This window comes from Fringilla coelebs (assembly GCF_963513975.1).
Source record: "Fringilla coelebs genome assembly, chromosome: 34".
NCBI lineage: Eukaryota > Metazoa > Chordata > Aves > Passeriformes > Fringillidae > Fringilla > Fringilla coelebs.
Genome location: NC_140060.1, coordinates 1039566 through 1060594, shown reverse-complemented (window position 1 = coordinate 1060594; position 21029 = coordinate 1039566). Strand labels below are relative to the sequence as shown.

General features: G+C 61.6%; 1 protein-coding gene across 1 annotated transcript; it reads right to left on the bottom strand.

Moving 5' to 3' along the window:
• Positions 1-1682: 1682 nt before the first annotated feature.
• LOC311164673 (uncharacterized protein) lies at positions 1683-19396 on the bottom strand (the record flags this gene model as incomplete). Its single annotated transcript, XM_084224204.1, has 11 exons — positions 1683-1835; positions 6562-6698; positions 9713-9966; positions 15942-16113; positions 16385-16486; positions 17002-17103; positions 17201-17302; positions 17422-17523; positions 17638-17775; positions 18125-18132; positions 19392-19396. The coding sequence occupies 11 exons, from the start codon at positions 19394-19396 to the stop codon at positions 1683-1685; spliced, it is 1275 nt and encodes a 424-aa protein (XP_084080330.1).
• Between the last annotated feature and the right edge of the window lie 1633 nt (positions 19397-21029).

Here is a 21029-nt window from a genome sequence, read left to right as displayed (position 1 = left end):
ATTTCCCCCCAAATTCCCTCAAAACCTTTTCAAAATCCAACAAATTCACCCCAAAATTCTCCCCAAAATTCCCTCAGAATCTCCTAAAAATTTGCTCAAATTCCCCCCAAAATTCCCTCGAATTTCCCCCAAAATTCCGTCAGAATCTCCTCAAATTTCCCCCCAAATTCCCTCGGAATCTCCTCAAATCCCCTCAAATTTCCCCCCAAAATTCCCTCAGAATCTCCTCAAAATCCCCTCAAATTCCCCCTCAAATTCCCCCCAAAATTCCCTCGAAATCTCCTCAAAATCCAACAAATTCCCCCCAAAACTCCCTCAAATTCCCCTCAAAATTGCTCCCAAAATTCCCTGAGAATCTCCTAAAAATTTGCTCAAATTCCCCCCAAAATTTCCTCAGGATCTTCCCCAAATCCCCTCAAATTCCCCCCAAAATCCCCTCGGAATCTCCTCAAAACCCCCGAAATTCACCCCAAATCCCCCAGGTGCCGTCGCAGAAGAACCACGCGGAGCCCGGAGTCCCCTGGCACAGCTTTAATGTCCCCTGGGTGTGTCCCCTCAGGTGCCACCTCAGGTGCCACCTCAGGTGCCACCTCAGGTGTCCTCTGTGGTCTCCTGGATCCATCTCAGGTGTCCCCTCAGGTGTCTCCTCAGGTGCCACCTCAGGTGTCCCCCCAGGTATCCCCTCAAGTGTCCCCCCAGGTGCCACCCCAGGTATTCCCTCAGGTGCCACCCCAGGTGCCACCCCAGATGCCACCCGAGGTGTCCCCCCAGGTGTCCCCCCAGCTGCCACCTCAGGTGCCACCCCAGGTATTCCCTCAGGTGCCACCCCAGGTATTCCCTCAGGTGCCACCTCAGGTGACAGCCCAGGTGCCACCCCAGGTATTCCCTCAGGTGCCACCTCAGGTGACAGCCCAGGTGCCACCCCAGGTATTCCCTCAGGTGCCACCCCAGGTGCCACCCCAGGTGCCACCCCAGGTACCACCTCAGGTGCCACCCCAGGTATCCCCTCAGGTGCCACATCAGGTGTCCCCTCAGGTGTCCCCCCAGGTGTCCCCCCAGGTGCCACCTGAGGTGACACCCCAGGTGCCACCCCAGGTTCTCCCCCAGGTGCTACCCCAGGTTCCCCTTCAGGTGTCCCCCCAGGTGCCACCCCCAGTGCCAGCAGCGCCGCTGTCCCCTCAGGTGTCCCCTCAGGTGTCCCCTCAGGTTCCCCCTCAGGTGTCCCCCCAGGTGCCACCCCAGGTATCCCCTCAGGTGTCCCCTCAGGTGTCCCCCCAGGTGCCACCCCCGGTGCCAGCGGCGCAGGTGCCCCTCAGGATCCCCCTCAGATGTCCCCTCAGGATCCCCCTCAGATGTCCCCCCAGGATCCCCCTCAGATGTCCCCCCAGGTGTCCCCCAGGTGCCCCGCGGTGCCAGCGGCGCAGGTGTCGCTCAGGTGTCCCTCTCAGATGTCCCCTCAGATGTCCCCCCAGGATCCCCCTCAGATGTCCCCCCAGGATCCCCCTCAGGTGTCCCCCAGGTGCCCCGCGGTGCCAGCGGCGCAGGTGTCGCTCAGGTGTCCCTCTCAGATGTCCCCTCAGATGTCCCCCCAGGATCCCCCTCAGATGTCCCCCCAGGATCCCCCTCAGGTGTCCCCCAGGTGCCCCGCGGTGCCAGCGGCGCAGGTGTGGCTCAGGTGTGTCTCAGGTGTCGTCCATGGTGTCGCGGATCCAGCGGGCGTAGCGGCACACCTTGGTGTAGACGCCGGGGCGGCGCGGCTGCCCGCAGCGCTCCATGCCCCACGAGACGATGCCCTGCAGGCTGCCCTGGCACACCAGGGGGCCGCCCGAGTCACCCTGGGGGGACACGGGGACAGGGTCACCACCACGGGGACACGGGGACACGGGGACCACCAGGGGACCGCCCGCAGCGCTCCATGCCCCACGAGACGATGCCCTGCAGGCTGCCCTGGCACACCAGGGGGCCGCCCGAGTCACCCTGGGGGGACACGGGGACAGGGTCACCACCACGGGGACACGGGGACACGGGGACCACCAGGGGACCGCCCGCAGCGCTCCATGCCCCACGAGACGATGCCCTGCAGGCTGCCCTGGCACACCAGGGGGCCGCCCGAGTCACCCTGGGGGGACACGGGGACAGGGTCACCACCACGGGGACACGGGGACGGGGTCACCACCGGGGGGACATGGGGACAGTGTCACCACCACGGGGACACGGGGACACGGGGACCACCAGGGGACCGCCCGCAGCGCTCCATGCCCCACGAGACGATGCCCTGCAGGCTGCCCTGGCACACCAGGGGGCCGCCAGAGTCACCCTGGGGGACATGGGGACAGGGTCACCACCACGGGGACACGGGGACGGGGTCACCACCGGGGGGACATGGGGACAGTGTCACCACCACGGGGACACGGGGACACGGGGACCACCAGGGGACTGCCCGCAGCGCTCCATGCCCCACGAGACGATGCCCTGCAGGCTGCCCTGGCACACCAGGGGGCCGCCAGAGTCACCCTGGGGGACACGGGGACACGGGGACAGGGTCACCAACGGGGGACGGTGTCACCCTGCGGGGACACGGGGACACGGGGACGGGGTCACCACCACGGGGACGGTGTCACCACCACGGGGACGGTGTCACCACCGGGGGGACATGGGGACACGGGGATGGCGTCACCCTGCGGGGACACGGGGACAGTGTCACCAATGGGGGATGGTGTCACCACCGGGGGACAGTGGGGATGGAGTCACCCTGCGGGGACACGGGGACAGTGTCACCAACGGGGGGACATGGGGACACGGGGACACGGGGACGGTGTCACCAACGGGGGGACATGGGGACACAGGGACGGTGTCACCAACGGGGGGACATGGGGATGGTGTCACCACAGAGGGGACACAGGGATGGTGTCACCCTGTGGGGACACGGGGACACGGGGACGGGGTCACCACCGGGGGACATGGGGATGGTGTCACCACCGGGGGACACGGGGATGGCGTCACCACCGCGGGGACATGGGGATGGTGTCACCACCACGGGGACATGGGGACAGTGTCATCACCGGGGGACATGGGGACAGTGTCACCCTGAGGGGACACGGGGACAGTGTCACCACCGGGGGACATGGGGACGGCGTCATCACCGGGGGGACACGGGGACACGGGGACAGTGTCACCAATGGGGGGACATGGGGATGGTGTCACCACCACAGGGACATGGGGATGGTGTCACCACCGGGGGACACCGGGACGGTGTCACCACCAGGGGGTGGTGTCACCACCACGGGGACATGGGGATGGCGTCACCACCGGGGGGACACGGGGACGGCGTCACCACCGGGGGACACGGGGATGGTGTCACCCTGAGGGGACACGGGGATGGTGTCACCCTGAGGGGACAAAGGGATGGTGTCACCACCGCAGGGACACGGGGACGGTGTCACCACCGGGGGGACACGGGGATGGTGTCACCACCGGGGGACACGGGGACGGCGTCACCACCGTGGGGGACACGGGGACGGCGTCACCACCGGGGGGACACGGGGACGGCGTCACCACCGGGGGGCAACGGAGACATCCTGGGGGTGGGCAAACCTTGGGGGACCCCGTTGGGTTGGGTTGGCCAAACCCTCGTTGGGTTGGTTAAACTCTTGGGGGATCCCGTTGGGTTGGTCAAACTCTTGGTGGATCCCGTTGGGTTGGGTCAACCCAGCCCTCGTTGGGTTGGTCAAACCCTTGGTGGATCTCACAGGGTTGGGTCAACCCAGCCTTCCTTGGGTTGGTCAAACCCTTGGGGGATCCTGTTGGGTTGGGTCGACCCAGCCCTTGTTGGCTTGATCAAACCCTTGGTGGATCCCGTTGGGTTGGGTTGGCCAAACCCTTGTTGGGTTGGACAAACCCTTGGGGGATCCTGTTGGGTTGGGTCAACCCAGCCCTTGTTGGCTTGATCAAACCCTTGGTGGATCCCGTTGGGTTGGGTTGGCCAAACCCTTGTTGGGTTGGTCAAACCCTTGGTGGATCCCGTTGGGTTGGGTCAACCCAGACCTCGTTGGGTTGGACAAACCCTTGGGGGATCCTGTTGGGTTGGGTCAACCCAGCCCTTGTTGGCTTGATCAAACCCTTGGTGGATCCCGTTGGGTTGGGTTGGCCAAACCCTTGTTGGGTTGGTCAAACCCTTGGTGGATCCCGTTGGGTTGGGTCAACCCAGCCCTCGTTGGGTCAGGTCAACCCAGCCCTCGTTGGGTTGGGTCAACCCAGCCCTCCTTGGGTTGGCCAAACTCTTGGGGGATCTCGTTGGGTTGGGTCAACCAAGCCCTCGTTGGGTTGGTCAAACTCTTGGGGAATCCCGTTGGGTTGGGTCAACCCAGTCCTCGTTGGGTTGGGTGACCCCTTGATGGACCTCGTTGGGTTGGGTGACCTCACTGGGTTGGGTGACCCCATGGATTGGTCAAGCTCTTGGTGACCTCATTGGGGTAGGTGACCTCGTTGGGTTGGGTGACCCCATGGATTGGTCGAACTCTTGGTGACCCCATGGGTTGGGTGACCCCATGGGTTGGTCAAGCTCTCGGTGACCTCGTTGGGTTGGGTGACCCCATGGATTGGTCGAACTCTTGGTGACCCCATGGGTTGGGTGACCCCATGGGTTGGTCAAGCTCTCGGTGACCTCGTTGGGTTGGGTGACCCCATTGGGTTGGGTGACCTCGTTGGGTTGGGTGACCTCATTGGGTTGGGTGACCTCATTGGGTTGGGTGACCTCGTTGGGTTGGGTGACCTTGTTGGGTTGGGTGACCCCATGGGTTGGTCAAGCTCTCGGTGACCCCGTTGGGTTGGGTGACCTCATGGGTTGGTCAAGCTCTCGGTGACCCCGTTGGGTTGGGTGACCCCATGGATTGGTCAAGCTCTCGGCGACCTCGTTGGGTTGGGTGACCTTGTTGGGTTGGGTGACCTCGTTGGGTTGGGTGACCCCGTTGGGTTGGGTGACCTCGTTGGGTTGGGTGACCTCATGGGTTGGTCAAGCTCTGGGTGACCTCGTTGGGTTGGGTGACCCCGTTGGGTTGGGTGACCCCATGGGTGGGGTGACCTCGTTGGGTTGGTCAAACTCTTGGTGACCTCGTTGGGTTGGGTGACCTCATTGGGTTGGGTGACCCCGTTGGGTTGGGTGACCCCATGGATTGGTCAAGCTCTCGGTGACCCCGTTGGGTTGGGTGACCTCGTTGGCTTGGGTGACCCCGTTGGGTTGGGTGACCTTTGGGGTCAACTGGCGCCTCCTTGGGTCGGCCAAACCCTTGGTGGATCTCGTTGGGTTTGAAGGCTCCAAACCCTGCACCTCTCACCCCTCCCAGGTGTGCCCAGGTGTGCCCAGGTGTGCCCAGGTGTGCCCACCGTACCTGGCAGGAGTCCCAGGTGTTCCCAGGTGTGCCCAGCTGCCCCCAGCTGCCCCCAGGTGCCCCCAGGTGTGCCCAGGTATGCCCAGGTGGGCCCGCCGTACCCGGCAGGAGTTCCTGCCCCCCCAAGGTGTGCCCAGGTGTGCCCAGGTGTGCCCGCTGTAGCTGGCAGGAGTCCTGGCCGCCCTGCAGGTGCCCCCAGGTGTGCCACCCCAGGTGTGCCCGCCGTACCCGGCAGGAGTTCCTGCCCCCCCAAGGTGTGCCCAGGTGTGCCCAGGTGTGCCCAGGTGTGCCCGCCGTACCCGGCAGGAGTCCTGGCCGCCCTGCAGGTGCCCCCAGGTGTGCCACCCCAGGTGTGCCCGCCGTACCTGGCAGGAGTCCCTGCCCCCCCAGGTGTGCCCAGGTGTGCCCAGGTGTGGTGGCCATACCTGGCAGGAGTCCCAGCCCCCCCCCCAGGTGCCCCAGGTGTGCCCAGGTGTGCCCAAGGTGCCCAGGTGTGCCCGTCGTTCCGGGCAGTAGTCCCTGCCCCCCCCAGGTGTGCCCCAGGCGTGCCCAGGTGTGCCCCCAGGTGTGCCCAGGTGTGGCGGCCATACCTGGCAGGAGTCCTGGCCGCCCTGCAGGTGCCCCCAGGTGTGCCCAGGTGCCCCCTGCCCAACCCCAGGTGCCCTCAGGTGTGCCCCCAGGTGTGCCCAGGTGTGATGGCCGTACCTGGCAGGAGTCCCTGCCCTCCCCCAGTGTGCCCAGGTGTGCCCCCAGGTGTGCCCAGGTGCCCCAGGTGTGCCCAGGTGAGCCCCAGGTGTGCCCAGGTGCCCCAGGTGTGCGCAGGTGTGGCGGCCGTACCTGGCAGGAGTCCCTGCCCCCCCCCGGTGTGCCCAGGTATTCCCCAGGTGTGCCCCCAGGTGTGCCCAGGTGTGCCCCCAGGTGTGCCCAGGTGTGGCGGCCGTACCTGGCAGGAGTCCTGTCCGCCCTGCAGGTGCCCCCAGGTGCCCCCAGGTGTGCCCCCAGGTGCCCCCAGGTGTGCCCCCAGGTGTGCCCAGGTGTGCCCAGGTGTGGCGGCCGTACCTGGCAGGAGTCCTGTCCGCCCTGCAGGTGCCCCCAGGTGCCCCCAGGTGTGCCCCCAGGTGCCCCCAGGTGTGCCCCCAGGTGTGCCCAGGTGTGCCCAGGTGTGGGGCCGTACCTGGCAGGAGTCCTGTCCGCCCTGCAGGTGCCCGGCGCAGATCATGTTGTCGGTGATGGAGCCGGGGTAGAAACGGCGACACTCGGCCGGGGAGAAGAGCGTGACATTGACACACTGCAGGACCTCAGGGTAGGTCACTGGGGACAGAGTGACCACTGAGTGACCACTGAGTGACCACTGAGTGACCACTGAGTGACCACTGAGTGACCGCTGAGTGACCACTGAGTGACCACTGAGTGACCATCATGGGGATCATCACAGTGACCATCACAGTGACCATGAGTGACATTGACACACTGCAGGACCTCGGGGTAGGTCACTGGGGACAGAGTGACCACTGAGTGACCACTGAGTGACCACTGAGTGACCAGAGTGACCACTGAGTGACCGCTGAGTGACCAGAGTGACCACTGAGTGACCATCATGGGGATCATCACAGTGACCATCACAGTGACCATGAGTGACATTGACACACTGCAGGACCTCGGGGTAGGTCACTGTGGGGACAGAGTGACCACTGAGTGACCACTGAGTGACCACTGAGTGACCACTGAGTGACCACTGAGTGACCACTGAGTGACCAGAGTGACCACTGAGTGACCATCATGGGGATCACCACAGTGAGCATCACAGTGACCATGAGTGACATTGACACACTGCAGGACCTCGGGGTAGGTCACTGGGGACAGAGTGACCACTGAGTGACCACTGAGTGACCACTGAGTGACCACTGAGTGACCACTGAGTGACCGCTGAGTGACCACTGAGTGACCATCATGGGGATCATCACAGTGACCATCACAGTGACCATGAGTGACATTGACACACTGCAGGACCTCGGGGTAGGTCACTGTGGGGACAGAGTGACCACTGAGTGACCACTGAGTGACCACTGAGTGACCAGAGTGACCACTGAGTGACCACTGAGTGACCACTGAGTGACCGCTGAGTGACCAGAGTGACCACTGAGTGACCACTGAGTGACCATCATGGGGATCATCACAGTGACCATCACAGTGACCATGAGTGACATTGACACACTGCAGGACCTCGGGGTAGGTCACTGTGGGGACAGAGTGACCGCTGAGTGACCACTGAGTGACCACTGAGTGACCACTGAGTGACCAGAGTGACCACTGAGTGACCACTGAGTGACCACTGAGTGACCAGAGTGACCACTGAGTGACCATCATGGGGATCATCACAGTGACCATCACAGTGACCATGAGTGACATTGACACACTGCAGGACCTCAGGGTAGGTCACTGTGGGGACAGAGTGACCACTGAGTGACCACTGAGTGACCACTGAGTGACCAATGAGTGACCACTGAGTGACCACTGAGTGACCACTGAGTGACCAGAGTGACCACTGAGTGACCAATGAGTGACCACTGAGTGACCATCATGGGGATCATCACAGTGACCATCACAGTGACCATCACAGTGACATTGACACACTGCAGGACCTCAGGGTAGGTCACTGTAGGGACAGAGTGACCACTGAGTGACCACTGAGTGACCACTGAGTGACCACTGAGTGACCACTGAGTGACCAGAGTGACCACTGAGTGACCACTGAGTGACCACTGAGTGACCATCATGGGGACCATCACAGTGACCATCACAGTGACCATGAGTGACATTGACACACTGCAGGACCTCGGGGAAGGTCACTGGGGACAGAGAGTGACCGCTGAGTGACCAGAGTGACCACTGAGTGACCAGAGTGACCACTGAGTGACCACCGAGTGACCACTGAGTGACCACTGAGTGACCATCATGGGGATCACCACAGTGACCATCACAGTGACCATGAGTGACATTGACACACTGCAGGACCTCGGGGTAGGTCACTGTGGGGACAGAGTGACCACTGAGTGACCGCTGAGTGACCACCGAGTGACCACTGAGTGACCACTGAGTGACCACCGAGTGACCGCTGAGTGACCACCGAGTGACCACTGAGTGACCACTGAGTGACCACTGAGTGACCACCGAGTGACCAGAGTGACCACTGAGTGACCGCTGAGTGACCACCGAGTGACCGCTGAGTGACCACTGAGTGACCAATGAGTGACCACTGAGTGACCACCAGAGGTCCAAAGTGACCAGGAGATCAACATGAGGAAACCCAGGTGACCATGAGGTGACCATGAGGTGACCATGACATGCCCACAAGGAGACCCAGATGACCACGAGATGACCACAAAATGACCACAAGGTGCCCCAGATGACCACAAGGTGCCCCAGATGACCACGAGATGACCACAAGAGACCCAAATGACTACAAGATGACCGCAAGATGCCCACGAGGAGCCCCAGATGACCACGACGTGTCCCAGATGACCACGAGATGACCACAAGGTGACCACGAGGCGCCCCAAATGACCACGAGGTGCCCCAGACGACCACAAGATGACCACAAGGAGACCACAAGGAGCCCCAAACCCCCTCCAGACGCCACCTGGGCCATGTCCCATCTCCACCAGGTGCCCCAAATGACCACCAGGTGCCCACCAGGTGCCCCAAACCCCCTCCAGACGCCACCTGGGCCATGCCCCATCTCCACCAGGTGCCCCAAACCCCCTCCAGACGCCACCTGGGCCATGTCCCATCTCCACCAGGTGCCCACGAGGTGCCCCAAACCCCCCCCAGATGCCACCTTGGCCATGTCCCATCTCCACGAGATGACCACGAGGTGCCCCAAATGACCACCAGGTGCCCACCAGGTGCCCCAAACCCCTTCCAGATGCCACCTGGGCCATGTCCCATCTCCACGAGGTGCCCCAAATGACCACCAGGTGCCCCAGATGACCATGAGATGACCATAAGGTGCCCACAAGGAGCCCCAGATGACCACGAGATGCCCCAAATGACCACAAGGTGCCAAGAAGGAGCCCCAAACCCCCTCCAGATGCCACCTGGGCCATGTCCCATCTCCACCAGGTGCCCCAAACCCCCTCCAGATGCCACCTGGGCCATGTCCCATCTCCACCAGGTGCCCCAAATGACCACCAGGTGCCCCAAATGACCACCAGGTGCCCACCAGGTGCCCCAAACCCCCTCCAGGTGCCACCTGGGCCATGTCCCATCTCCACCAGGTGCCCCAAACCCCCTCCAGACGCCACCCCACCTGTTCCCCGCCGTACCTTCAGGCGAGGTGGTGGCCCCCCACCCCGAGGTGACGCAGGCGGTGCCGGGCCGGGGCAGGCACGAGGCCACCGGGATGGGCCGGACGCGGTCGGAGAGGGCGGCGGGCGCCAGCAGCTTGAGCAGCATGATGTCATTGTCCTTGGTGGAGGGGTCGTAGCCCGGGTGCGCCACCATGCGGGCCACCATGCGGCGCTGCTCGCCCGCCTCGCGCGCGTACAGACGGTGCTTGCCCAGCGCCACCGTGGTCACCCTGCGGGGACAGGTGAGGGACAGGTGAGGGACAGGTGTGGGACAGGTGAGGGACAGGTGTGGGACAGGTGTGGGCCACCATGCGGCGCTGCTCGCCCGCCTCGCGCGCGTACAGACGGTGCTTGCCCAGCGCCACCGTGGTCACCCTGCGGGGACAGGTGTGGGACAGGTGAGGGACAGGTGTGGGACAGGTCAGGGACAGGCAGGGCCACCATGCGGGCCACCATGCGGCGCTGCTCGCCCGCCTCGCGCGCGTACAGACGGTGCTTGCCCAGCGCCACCGTGGTCACCCTGCGGGGACAGGTGTGGGACAGGTGTGGGACAGGTGTGGGACAGGTGAGGGACAGGGGAGGGACAGGTGTGGGACAGGTGAGGGACACCTCAGGAACACCTGAGGAACATCTCAGGAACACCTGAGGAACACCTGAGGAACACCTGAGGAACATGGAGGACACATGGAGGGGACAAGGACAAGGACAGATGAAGGACAGGTGAGGGACACCTGAGGAACACCTCAGGAACATCTCAGGAACACCTGAGGAACATCACAGGAACACCTGAGTGACACCTGAGGAACACCTGAGGAACACCTCAGGAACATCTCAGGAACACCTCAGGAACACCTGAGGAACATGGAGGACACATGGAGGGGACAGGGACAAGGACAGGTGTGGGACAGGTGAGGGACAGGTGAGGGACAGGCGGGGCCACCATGCGGCGCTGCTCGCCCGCCTCGCGCGCGTACAGACGGTGCTTGCCCAGCGCCACCGTGGTCACCCTGCGGGGACAGGTGAGGGACAGGTGTGGGACAGGTGAGGGACACCTGAGGGACAGGTGAGGAACATCTGAGGAACAGCTGAGGAACATCTGAGGAACATCACAGGGACACCTGAGGAACATGGAGGGCACATGGAGGGGACAAGGACAAGGACAGGTGTGGGACAGGTGTGGGACAGGTGAGGGATGGGCGGGGCCACCATGCGGCGCTGCTCGCCCGCCTCGCGCGCGTACAGACGGTGCTTGCCCAGTGCCACCGTGGTCACCCTGCGGGGACAGGTGAGGGACAGGTGTGGGACAGGTGTGGGACAGGTGTGGGACAGGTGAGAAACATCTCAGGAACATCTCAGGAACACCTGAGGGACATCTCAGGAACATGTGGGACACATGGAGGGGACAGGGACAGGTGGGACAGGTGAGGAACATCTGAGGAACACCTGAGCGACACCTGAGAAGCATCTCAGGGACACCTGAGGGACACCTGAGGAACATCTCAGGAACACCTGAGGGACACCTGAGGAACATGGAGGACACATGGAGGGGACAGGGACAAGGACAGGTGTGGGACAGGTGTGGGACAGGTGAGGGACAGGCGGGGCCACCATGCGGCGCTGCTCGCCCGCCTCGCGCGCGTACAGACGGTGCTTGCCCAGCGCCACCGTGGTCACCCTGCGGGGACAGGTGTGGGACAGGTGAGGGACAGGTGAGGGACAGGTGAGGGACAGGTGAGGGACAGGTGAGGGACAGGTGAGGGACAGGGGAGGGACAGGTGTGGGACAGGGGAGGGACAGGTGTGGGACAGGGGAGGGACAGGTGAGGGACAGGGGAGGGACAGGTGAGGGACAGGTGAGGGACAGGTGAGGGACACCTCAGGAACACCTGAGAAACATCTGAGGAACACCTGAAGAACATCTCAGTAACATCTCAGGAACATGTGGAACATGTGGAGGGGACAGGGACAGGTGGGACAGGTGAGGAACCTCTGAGGGACATCTCAGGAACACCTGAGGGACACCTGAGGGACACAGGGAACACATGGAGGGGAGAGGACAGGTGAGGAGCACCTGAGGAACGCCTGAGGAACATCTGAGAAACACCTGAGGGACACCTGAGGAACATGGAGGACACATGGAGGGGACAGGGACAAGGACAGGTATGGGACAGGTGAGGGACACCTGAGAAACGTCTCAGGAATATATCAGGAACACCTGAGGAACACCTCAGGAACACCAGAGGAACATGGAGGACACATGGAGGGGACAAGGACAGGTGTGGGACAGGTGTGGGACAGGTGAGGGACACCTGAGGGACAGGCGGGGCCACCATGCGGCGCTGCTCGCCCGCCTCGCGCGCGTACAGACGGTGCTTGCCCAGCGCCACCGTGGTCACCCTGCGGGGACAGGTGTGGGACAGGTGAGGGACAGGTGTGGGACAGGTGAGGGACAGGTGTGGGACAGGTGTGGGCCACCATGCGGCGCTGCTCGCCCGCCTCGCGCGCGTACAGGCGGTGCTTGCCCAGCGCCACCGTGGTCACCCTGCGGGGACAGGTGAGGGACAGGTGTGGGACAGGTGTGGGACAGGTGTGGGACAGGTGAGGAACATCTGAGGAACATCTGAGGAACATCACAGGGACACCTGAGGAACATGGAGGACACATGGAGGGGACAGGGACAAGGACAGATGAGGGACAGGTGAGGGACACCTGAGAAACATCTCAGGAACATCTCAGGAACACCTGAGGAACATCACAGGAACACCTGAGGGATACCTGAGGAACATCTCAGGAACATCTCAGGAACACCTGAGGGATACCTGAGGAACATGGAGGACACATGGAGGGGACAGGGACAAGGACAGGTGAGGGACAGGTGAGGGACAGGTGAGGGACAGGTGTGGACAGGGGAGGGACAGGTGTGGGACAGGTGAGGGACGGGCGGGGCCACCATGCGGCGCTGCTCGCCCGCCTCGCGCGCGTACAGACGGTGCTTGCCCAGCGCCACCGTGGTCACCCTGCGGGGACAGGTGAGGGACAGGTGAGGGACAGGTGAGGGACAGGTGAGGGACAGGTGTGGGACAGGTGAGGGACAGGTGTGGGACAGGTGTGGGACAGGTGAGGGACATCTCAGGAACATCTCAGGAACACCTGAGGAACACCTGAGGAACACCTGAGGAACATCACAGGGACACCTGAGGAACACCTGAGGAACATGGAGGACACATGGAGGGGACAAGGACAATGACAGGTGAGGGACAGGTGAGGGACACCTGAGAAACATCTCAGGAATATCTCAGGAACACCTGAGGAACATCTCAGGAACACCTGAGGGACATCTCAGGAACACCTGAGGGACACCTGAGGAACATGGAGGTCACATGGAGGGGACAGGGACAAGGACAGGTGAGGGACAGGTGAGGAACACCTGAGGAACACCTGAGGAACATGGAGGACACATGGAGAAGAACAGGTGAGGGACAGGTGAGGGACAGGTGAGGGACAGGTGTGGGACGGGCGGGGCCACCATGCGGCGCTGCTCGCCCGCCTCGCGCGCGTACAGACGGTGCTTGCCCAGCGCCACCGTGGTCACCCTGCGGGGACAGGTGAGGGACAGGTGAGAAACATCTCAGGAACACCTGAGGAACATCTCAGGAACATCTCATGAACATGTGGAACACATGGAGGGGACAGGGACAGGTGGGACAGGTGAGGAACACCTGAGGGACATCTGAGGAACATCTCAGGAACATCTGAAGAACACCTGAGAAACATCTGAGGAACACCAGAGGAACATGGAGGACACATGGAGGGGACAGGGACAAGGACAGGTGTGGGACAGGTGAGGGACAGGTGTGGGACAGGCGGGGCCACCATGCGGCGCTGCTCGCCCGCCTCGCGCGCGTACAGACGGTGCTTGCCCAGCGCCACCGTGGTCACCCTGCGGGGACAGGTGTGGGACAGGTGAGGGACAGGTGAGGGACAGGTGAGGGACAGGTGTGGGACAGGTGAGGGACAGGTGTGGGACAGGTGAGGGACAGGTGAGGGACAGGTGAGGGATGGGCGGGGCCACCATGCAGCGCTGCTCGCCCGCCTCGCGCGCGTACAGACGGTGCTTGCCCAGCGCCACCGTGGTCACCCTGCGGGGACAGGTGTGGGACAGGTGAGGGACAGGTGTGGGACAGGTGAGGGACGGGCAGGGCCACCATGCGGCGCTGCTCGCCCGCCTCGCGCGCGTACAGGCGGTGCTTGCCCAGCGCCACCGTGGTCACCCTGCGGGGACAGGTGTGGGACAGGTGAGAAACATCTCAGGAACACCTGAGGAACATCTCAGGAAGATCTCAGGAACATGTGGAACACATGGAGGGGACATTGACAGGTGGGACAGGTGAGGAACATCTGAGGGACACCTGAGGAACATCTCAGGAACATCTGAGGGACACCTGAGGAACATGGAGGACACGTGGAGGGGACAGGGACAAGAACAGGGCAGGGACAGGTGTGGGACAGGTGAGGGACGGGCGGGGCCACCATGCGGCGCTGCTCGCCCGCCTCGCGCGCGTACAGACGGTGCTTGCCCAGCGCCACCGTGGTCACCCTGCGGGGATAGGTGAGGGACAGGTGAGGGACAGGTGTGGGACAGGTGAGGGACAGGTGTGGGACAGGTGTGGGACAGGTGAGGGACAGGTGTGGGACAGGTGAGGGACAGGTGAGGGACAGGTGTGGGACAGGTGAGGGACAGGTGAGGGACAGGTGAAGGACAGGTGGGGGACACCTGAGGAACACCTCAGGAACACCTGAGGAACACCTGAGGAACATGGAGGACACATGGAGCAGACAAGGACAAGGACAGGTGTGGGACAGATGAGGGACAGGTGAGGGACAGGTGAGGGACAGGTGAGGGACAGGTGTGTACCAGATGTGTGCCCAGGTGTGCCCAGGTGTGCCCAGGTGTGTGTTACCTGTGCCCAGGTGTGTCCAGCTGTCCCCTGGTGTTCCCAGGTGTGCATAGATGTGTGCCCAGGTGTGCCCAGGTGTGCCCAGGTGTGTGTTACCTGTGCCTAGCTGTACCCCAAGTGTGCCCAGGTGTTCCAGGTGTGCCTTACCCAGGTGTGGTGCAGTGCGCCGCCGTCACCACCCAGCGCGGGGCCACCAGCACTGCTGGGAGTGTGCCCAGGTGTGCCCAGGTGTGCCCAGGTGTGTGCCCAGCTGTGCCCAGGTGTGTGCCCAGGTGTGCCCAGGTGTGCCCAGGTGTGTGCCCAGGTGTGTGTTTCCTGTCCCCAGGTGTGCCCAGGTGTGCCCAGGTGTGCCCAGGTGTGTGTTACCTGTCCCCAGGTGTGCCCAGGTGTGCCCAGGTGTGCCAGGTGTGCCCAGGTGTGTCCCCAGGTGTGCCAGGTGTGCATTACCTATGCCAGGTGTGCCTTACCCAGGTGTGGTGCAGTGCGCCGCTGTCACCACCCAGCTCGGGGCCACCAGGACTGCTGGGAGTGTGCCCAGGTGTGCCCAGGTGTGTGCCCAGGTGTGTGCCCAGGTGTGCGTTACCTGTGCCAGGTGTGCCTTACCCAGGTGTGGTGCAGTGCGCCGCCGTCACCACCCAGCGTGGGGCCACCAGGACTGCGGGGAGTGTGCCCAGGTGTGCCCAGGTGTGCCCAGGTGTGCCCAGGTGTGTGCCCAGGTGTGTGTTTCCTGTCCCCAGGTGTGCCCAGGTGTGCCCAGGTGTGCCCAGGTGTGCCCAGGTGTGTGTTTCCTGTCCCCAGGTGTGTGTTACCTGTCCCCAGGTGCGCCCAGGTGTGCCAGGTGTGCCTTACCCAGGTGTGGTGCAGTGCGCCGCCGTCACCACCCAGCGCGGGGCCACCAACACAGCTGCGAGTGTGCCCAGGTGTGCCCAGGTGTGCCCAGGTGTGTGTTACCTGTACCCAGGTGTGCCCAGCTGTACCCCAGGTGTGCCCAGGTGTGCCCAGGTGTGTGTTTCCTGTCCCCAGGTGTGCCCAAGTGTGCCCAGGTGTGTGTTTCCTGTCCCCAGGTGTGCCCAGGTGTGCCCAGGTGTGCCCAGGTGTGCCCAGGTGTGTGTTTCCTGTCCCCAGGTGTGCCCAGGTGTGCCCAGGTGTGCCCAGGTGTGCCCAGGTGTGTGTTTCCTGTCCCCAGGTGTGCCCAGGTGTGTGTTACCTGTCCCCAGGTGTGCATTACCTGTGCCAGGTGTGCCTTACCCAGGTGTGGTGCAGTGCGCCGCCGTCACCACCCAGCGCGGGGCCACCAGGACGCCGCCGCAGTAGAGTTTGTACATGTCCAGCACGGCCACCTGCCAGGGCTGCGAGTGCGGGACGCAGGCGTGGCCACCGACCACGCGGGTGTCACCTGTCACCTGTGTCACCTGTGTCACTGTGGGGACATCAGAGAGAGATCTGTCACCTGTGTCACCTGTCAGTGTCACCTGTGTCACCTGTGTCACCTGCCAGGGCTGCGAGTGCGGGACGCAGGCGTGGCCACCCACCACGCGGGTGTCACCTGTCACCTGTGTCACCTGTGTCACTGTGGGGACATGGAACACCTGTCAGTGTCACCTGTGTCACCTGTCAGTGTCACCTGTGTCACCTGTGTCACCTGTGTCACTGTGGGGACATGGAACAGAGAGATCTGTCACCTGTGTCACCTGTCAGTGTCACCTGTGTCACCTGCCAGGGCTGCGAGTGCGGGACGCAGGCGTGGCCACCCACCACACGGGTGTCACCTGTCACCTGTGTCACCTGGGTCACTGTGGGGACAATAAACACCTGTCAGTGTCACCTGTGTCACCTGTCAGTGTCACCTGTGCCACCTGTGTCACCTGCCAGGGCTGCGAGTGCGGGACGCAGGCGTGGCCACCCACCACACGGGTGTCACCTGTCACCTGTGTCACCTGGGTCACTGTGGGGACAATAAACACCTGTCAGTGTCACCTGTCACCTGTCAGTGTCACCTGTGCCACCTGTGTCACCTGCCAGGGCTGCGAGTGCGGGACGCAGGCGTGGCCACCGACCACGCGAGTGTCACCTGTCACCTGTGTCACCTGGGTCACTGTGGGGACAATGAACACCTGTCAGTGTCACCTGTCACCTGTGTCACCTGTGTCACTGTGGGGACATGGAACAGACACCTGTCAGTGTCACCTGTGTCACCTGCCAGGGCTGCGAGTGCGGGACGCAGGCGTGGCCGCCCACCACGCGGGTGTCACCTGTCACCTGTGTCACCTGTGTCACTGTGGGGACATGGAACAGAGAGATCTGTCACCTGTCAGTGTCACCTGTGTCACCTGCCAGGGCTGCGAGTGCGGGACGCAGGCGTGGCCACCCACCACACGCGTGTCACCTGTCACCTGTGTCACCTGTGTCACTGTGGGGACATGGAACACCTGTCAGTGTCACCTGTCACCTGTCAGTGTCACCTGTGCCACCTGTGTCACCTGTGTCACTGTGGGGACATGGAACACCTGTCAGTGTCACCTGTGCCACCTGCCAGGGCTGCGAGTGCGGGACGCAGGCGTGGCCACCAACGACACGCGTGTCACCTGTCACCTGTGTCACCTGTGTCACTGTGGGGACATGGAACACCTGTCAGTGTCACCTGTGTCACCTGTGTCACCTATCAGTGTCACCTGTGTCACCTGTGTCACTGTGGGGACATGGAACACCTGTCAGTGTCACCTGTCACCTGTCAGTGTCACCTGTGTCACCTGCCAGGGCTGCGAGTGCGGGACGCAGGCGTGGCCACCAACGACACGGGTGTCACCTGTCACCTGTGTCACCTGTGTCACTGTGGGGACATGGAACACCTGTCAGTGTCACCTGTCAGTGTCACCTGTCACCTGTGTCACCTGCCAACCTGGGGGGACATGGAACACCTGTCAGTGTCACCTGTCAGTGTCACCTGTGTCACCTGTGTCACTGTGGGGACAATGAACACCTGTCAGTGTCACCTGTGTCACCTGCCAGGGCTGCGAGTGCGGGACGCAGGCGTGGCCACCGACCACGCGGGTGTCACCTGTCACCTGTGTCACCTGTGTCACTGTGGGGACATGGAACAGAGAGATCTGTCACCTGTGTCACCTGTCAGTGTCACCTGTCACCTGTGTCACCTGCCAACCTGGGGGGACATGGAACACCTGTCAGTGTCACCTGTCAGTGTCACCTGTGTCACCTGTCAGTGTCACCTGTGTCACCTGTGTCACTGTGGGGACAATGAACAGACACCTCTCAGTGTCACCTGTCAGTGTCACCTGTCACCTGTGTCACCTGCCAACCTGGGGGGACATGGAACACCTCTCAGTGTCACCTGTCAGTGTCACCTGTCACCTCTGTCACCTGTGTCACTGTGGGGACAATGAACACCTGTCAGTGTCACCCGTCAGTGTCACCTGTGTCACTGTGGGGACATTGATCACAAACAGCCAGGTCACCTCTGAGTGCCACCTGCCACCTGGCCATTGTCCCCTCACCTGTCCCCTCACCTGTCCCCATTGTCCCCTCACCTGTCCCCATTGTCCCCTCACCTGTCCCCTCACCTGTCCCCTTTGTCCCCTCACCTGTCCCCTCTGTCCCCTCACCTGTCCCCTCACCTGTCCCCTCACCTGTCCCCATTGTCCCCTCACCTGTCCCCTCACCTGTCCCCTCACCTGTCCCCTCACCTGTCCCCTCTGTCCCCTCACCTGTCCCCATTGTCTCCTCACCTGTCCCCATTGTCCCCTCACCTGTCACCTGTCCCCTCACCTGTCCCCTCTGTCCCCTCACCTGTCCCCTCACCTGTCCCCTCACCTGTCCCCATTGTCCCCTCACCTGTCCCCTCCCCTGTCCCCTCACCTGTCCCCTCACCTGTCCCCTGTCCTCTCACCTGTCCCCTCACTGTCCCCTCTGTCCCCTCACCTGCCCCCTCACTGTCCCCTGTCCCCTCACCTGTCCCCTCACCTGTCCCCTGTCCCCTCACCTGTCCCCTGTCCCCTGTCCCCTCACCTGTCCCCTCACCTGTCCCCTCACCTGTCCCCCCTGTCCCCTCACCTGTCCCCTCACCTGTCCCCTCACCTGTCCCCTCTGTCCCCTCACCTGTCCCCTCACCTGTCCCCATTGTCCCCTCACCTGTCCCCTCACCTCTCCCCTGTCCCCTCACCTGTCCCCTCACCTGTCCCCTCACCTGTCCCCTCACCTCTCCCCTGTCCCCTCACCTGTCCCCTCACCTGTCCCCATTGTCCCCTCACCTGTCCCCTCTGTCTCCTCACCTGTCTCCTCACCTGTCCCCTCACCTGTCCCCTCACCTGTCCCCTCACCTGTCCCCTCTGTCCCCTCACCTGTCCCCTCACCTGTCCCCTGTCCCCTCACCTGTCCCCTCACCTGTCCCTTCACCTGTCCCCTGTCCCCTCACCTGTCCCCTCACCTGTCCCCTGTCCCCTCACCTGTCCCCATTGTCCCCTCACCTGTCCCCTCACCTGTCCCCTGTCCCCTCACCTGTCCCCATTGTCCCCTCACCTGTCCCCTCACCTGTCCCCTGTCCCCTCACCTGTCCCCAGTCCCCTCACCTGTCCCCTGTCCCCTCACCTGTCCCCTGTCCCCTCACCTGTCCCCTCACCTGTCCCCTCACCTGTCAGCAGCAGCAGCGCCAGCAGCGCCGCGGGAGCCGCCAGGGGGCGCCACGTCATCGCCGCTGGGGGGCGGAGCCGAGAATTTGGGGTCAGTTCGGGGCTTTTTGGGGCATTTTTGGGGCATTTGGGGGAAAATTTTTGGTATTTTGGGTCATTTTGGGGACTTCGGGGTCATTTTGGGGTGGTTTGGGGGGGATTTGGGGTCATTTTTGGGGTGGTTTGGGGTCAATTTTGAGGAGTTTTGGGTCAATTTGAGGAGTTTTGGGTCATTTTGAGGAGTTTGGGTCATTTTTGGGGTGGTTTGAGTCATTTTCAGGAGTTTTGGGTCATTTTGAGGAGTTTTGAGTCATTTTTAGGGCGGTTTGAGTCATTTTGGGGGAGTTTTGGGTACTTTTTGGGGTGGTTTGAGTCATTTTGAGGAGTTTGGGTCATTTTTGGGGTGGTTTGAGTCATTTTCAGGAGTTTTGGGTCATTTTGAGGAGTTTTGAGTCATTTTTAGGGCGGTTTGAGTCATTTTGGGGGAGTTTTGGGTACTTTTTGGGGTGGTTTGAGTCATTTTGAGGAGTTTTGGGTCATTTTGAGGAGTTTTGGGTCATTTTTGGGGCGGTTTGAGTCATTTTGAGGAGTTTTGGGTCATTTTTAGGGTGGTTTGGGGTCAATTCTGAGTTTTGGGTAATTTTTAGGGTGGATTGGGTCATTTTGAGGAGTTTTGGGTCATTTTGAGGAGTTTGGGTCATTTTTGGGGTGGTTTGAGTCATTTTCAGGAGTTTTGGGTCATTTTCAGGAGTTTTGTGTCATTTTTAGGGTGGTTTGAGTCATTTTGGGGGAGTTTTGGTTACTTTTTGGGGTGGTTTGAGTCATTTTGAGGAGTTTTGGGTAATTTTGGGGGTGGTTTGAGTCATTTTGAGGAGTTTTGGGTCATTTTTGGGGCGGTTTGGGGTCAATTTTGAGGAGTTTTGGGTCATTTTGAGGAGTTTTGGGTCATTTTTGGGGTGGTTTGGGTCAATTTTGAGGAGTTTTGGGTCATTTTTGGGGTGGTTTGAGTCATTTTGAGGAGTTTTGGGTCATTTTGAGGAGTTTCGGGGCATTTTGAGGAGTTTTGGGTCATTTTTGGGCGGTTTGAGTCATTTTGAGGAGTTTTGTGTCATTTTTGGGGCGGTTTGGGGTCAATTTTGAGGACTTTTGGGTCATTTTTGGGGTGGTTTGAGTAATTTTGAGGAGTTTTGGGTCATTTTTGGGGTGGATTGGGTCATTTTGAGGAGTTTTGGGTCATTTTTGGGCGTTTTGGGTCATTTTGGGGGAGTTTTGGGTCATTTTGGGGGTGGTTTGGGTCATTTTTGGGGTGGATTGGGTCAATTTGGAGGAGTTTTGGGTCATTTTGAGGAGTTTTGAGTCATTTTGAGGAGTTTTGGGTCATTTTGGGGAGTTTTGGGTCATTTTGAGGAGTTTTGGGTCATTTTTGGGGCGGTTTGAGTCATTTTGAGGAGTTTTGGGTCATTTTTGGGGTGGCTTGGGGTCAATTTTGAGGAGTTTTGGGTCATTTTGAGGAGTTTTGGGTCATTTTTGGGGCAGTTTGAGTCATTTTGAGGAGTTTTGGGTCATTTTTGGGGCGGTTTGGGGTCAATTTTGAGGAGTTTTGGGTCATTTTGAGGAGTTTTGGGTCATTTTTGGGGCGGTTTGGGTCATTTTG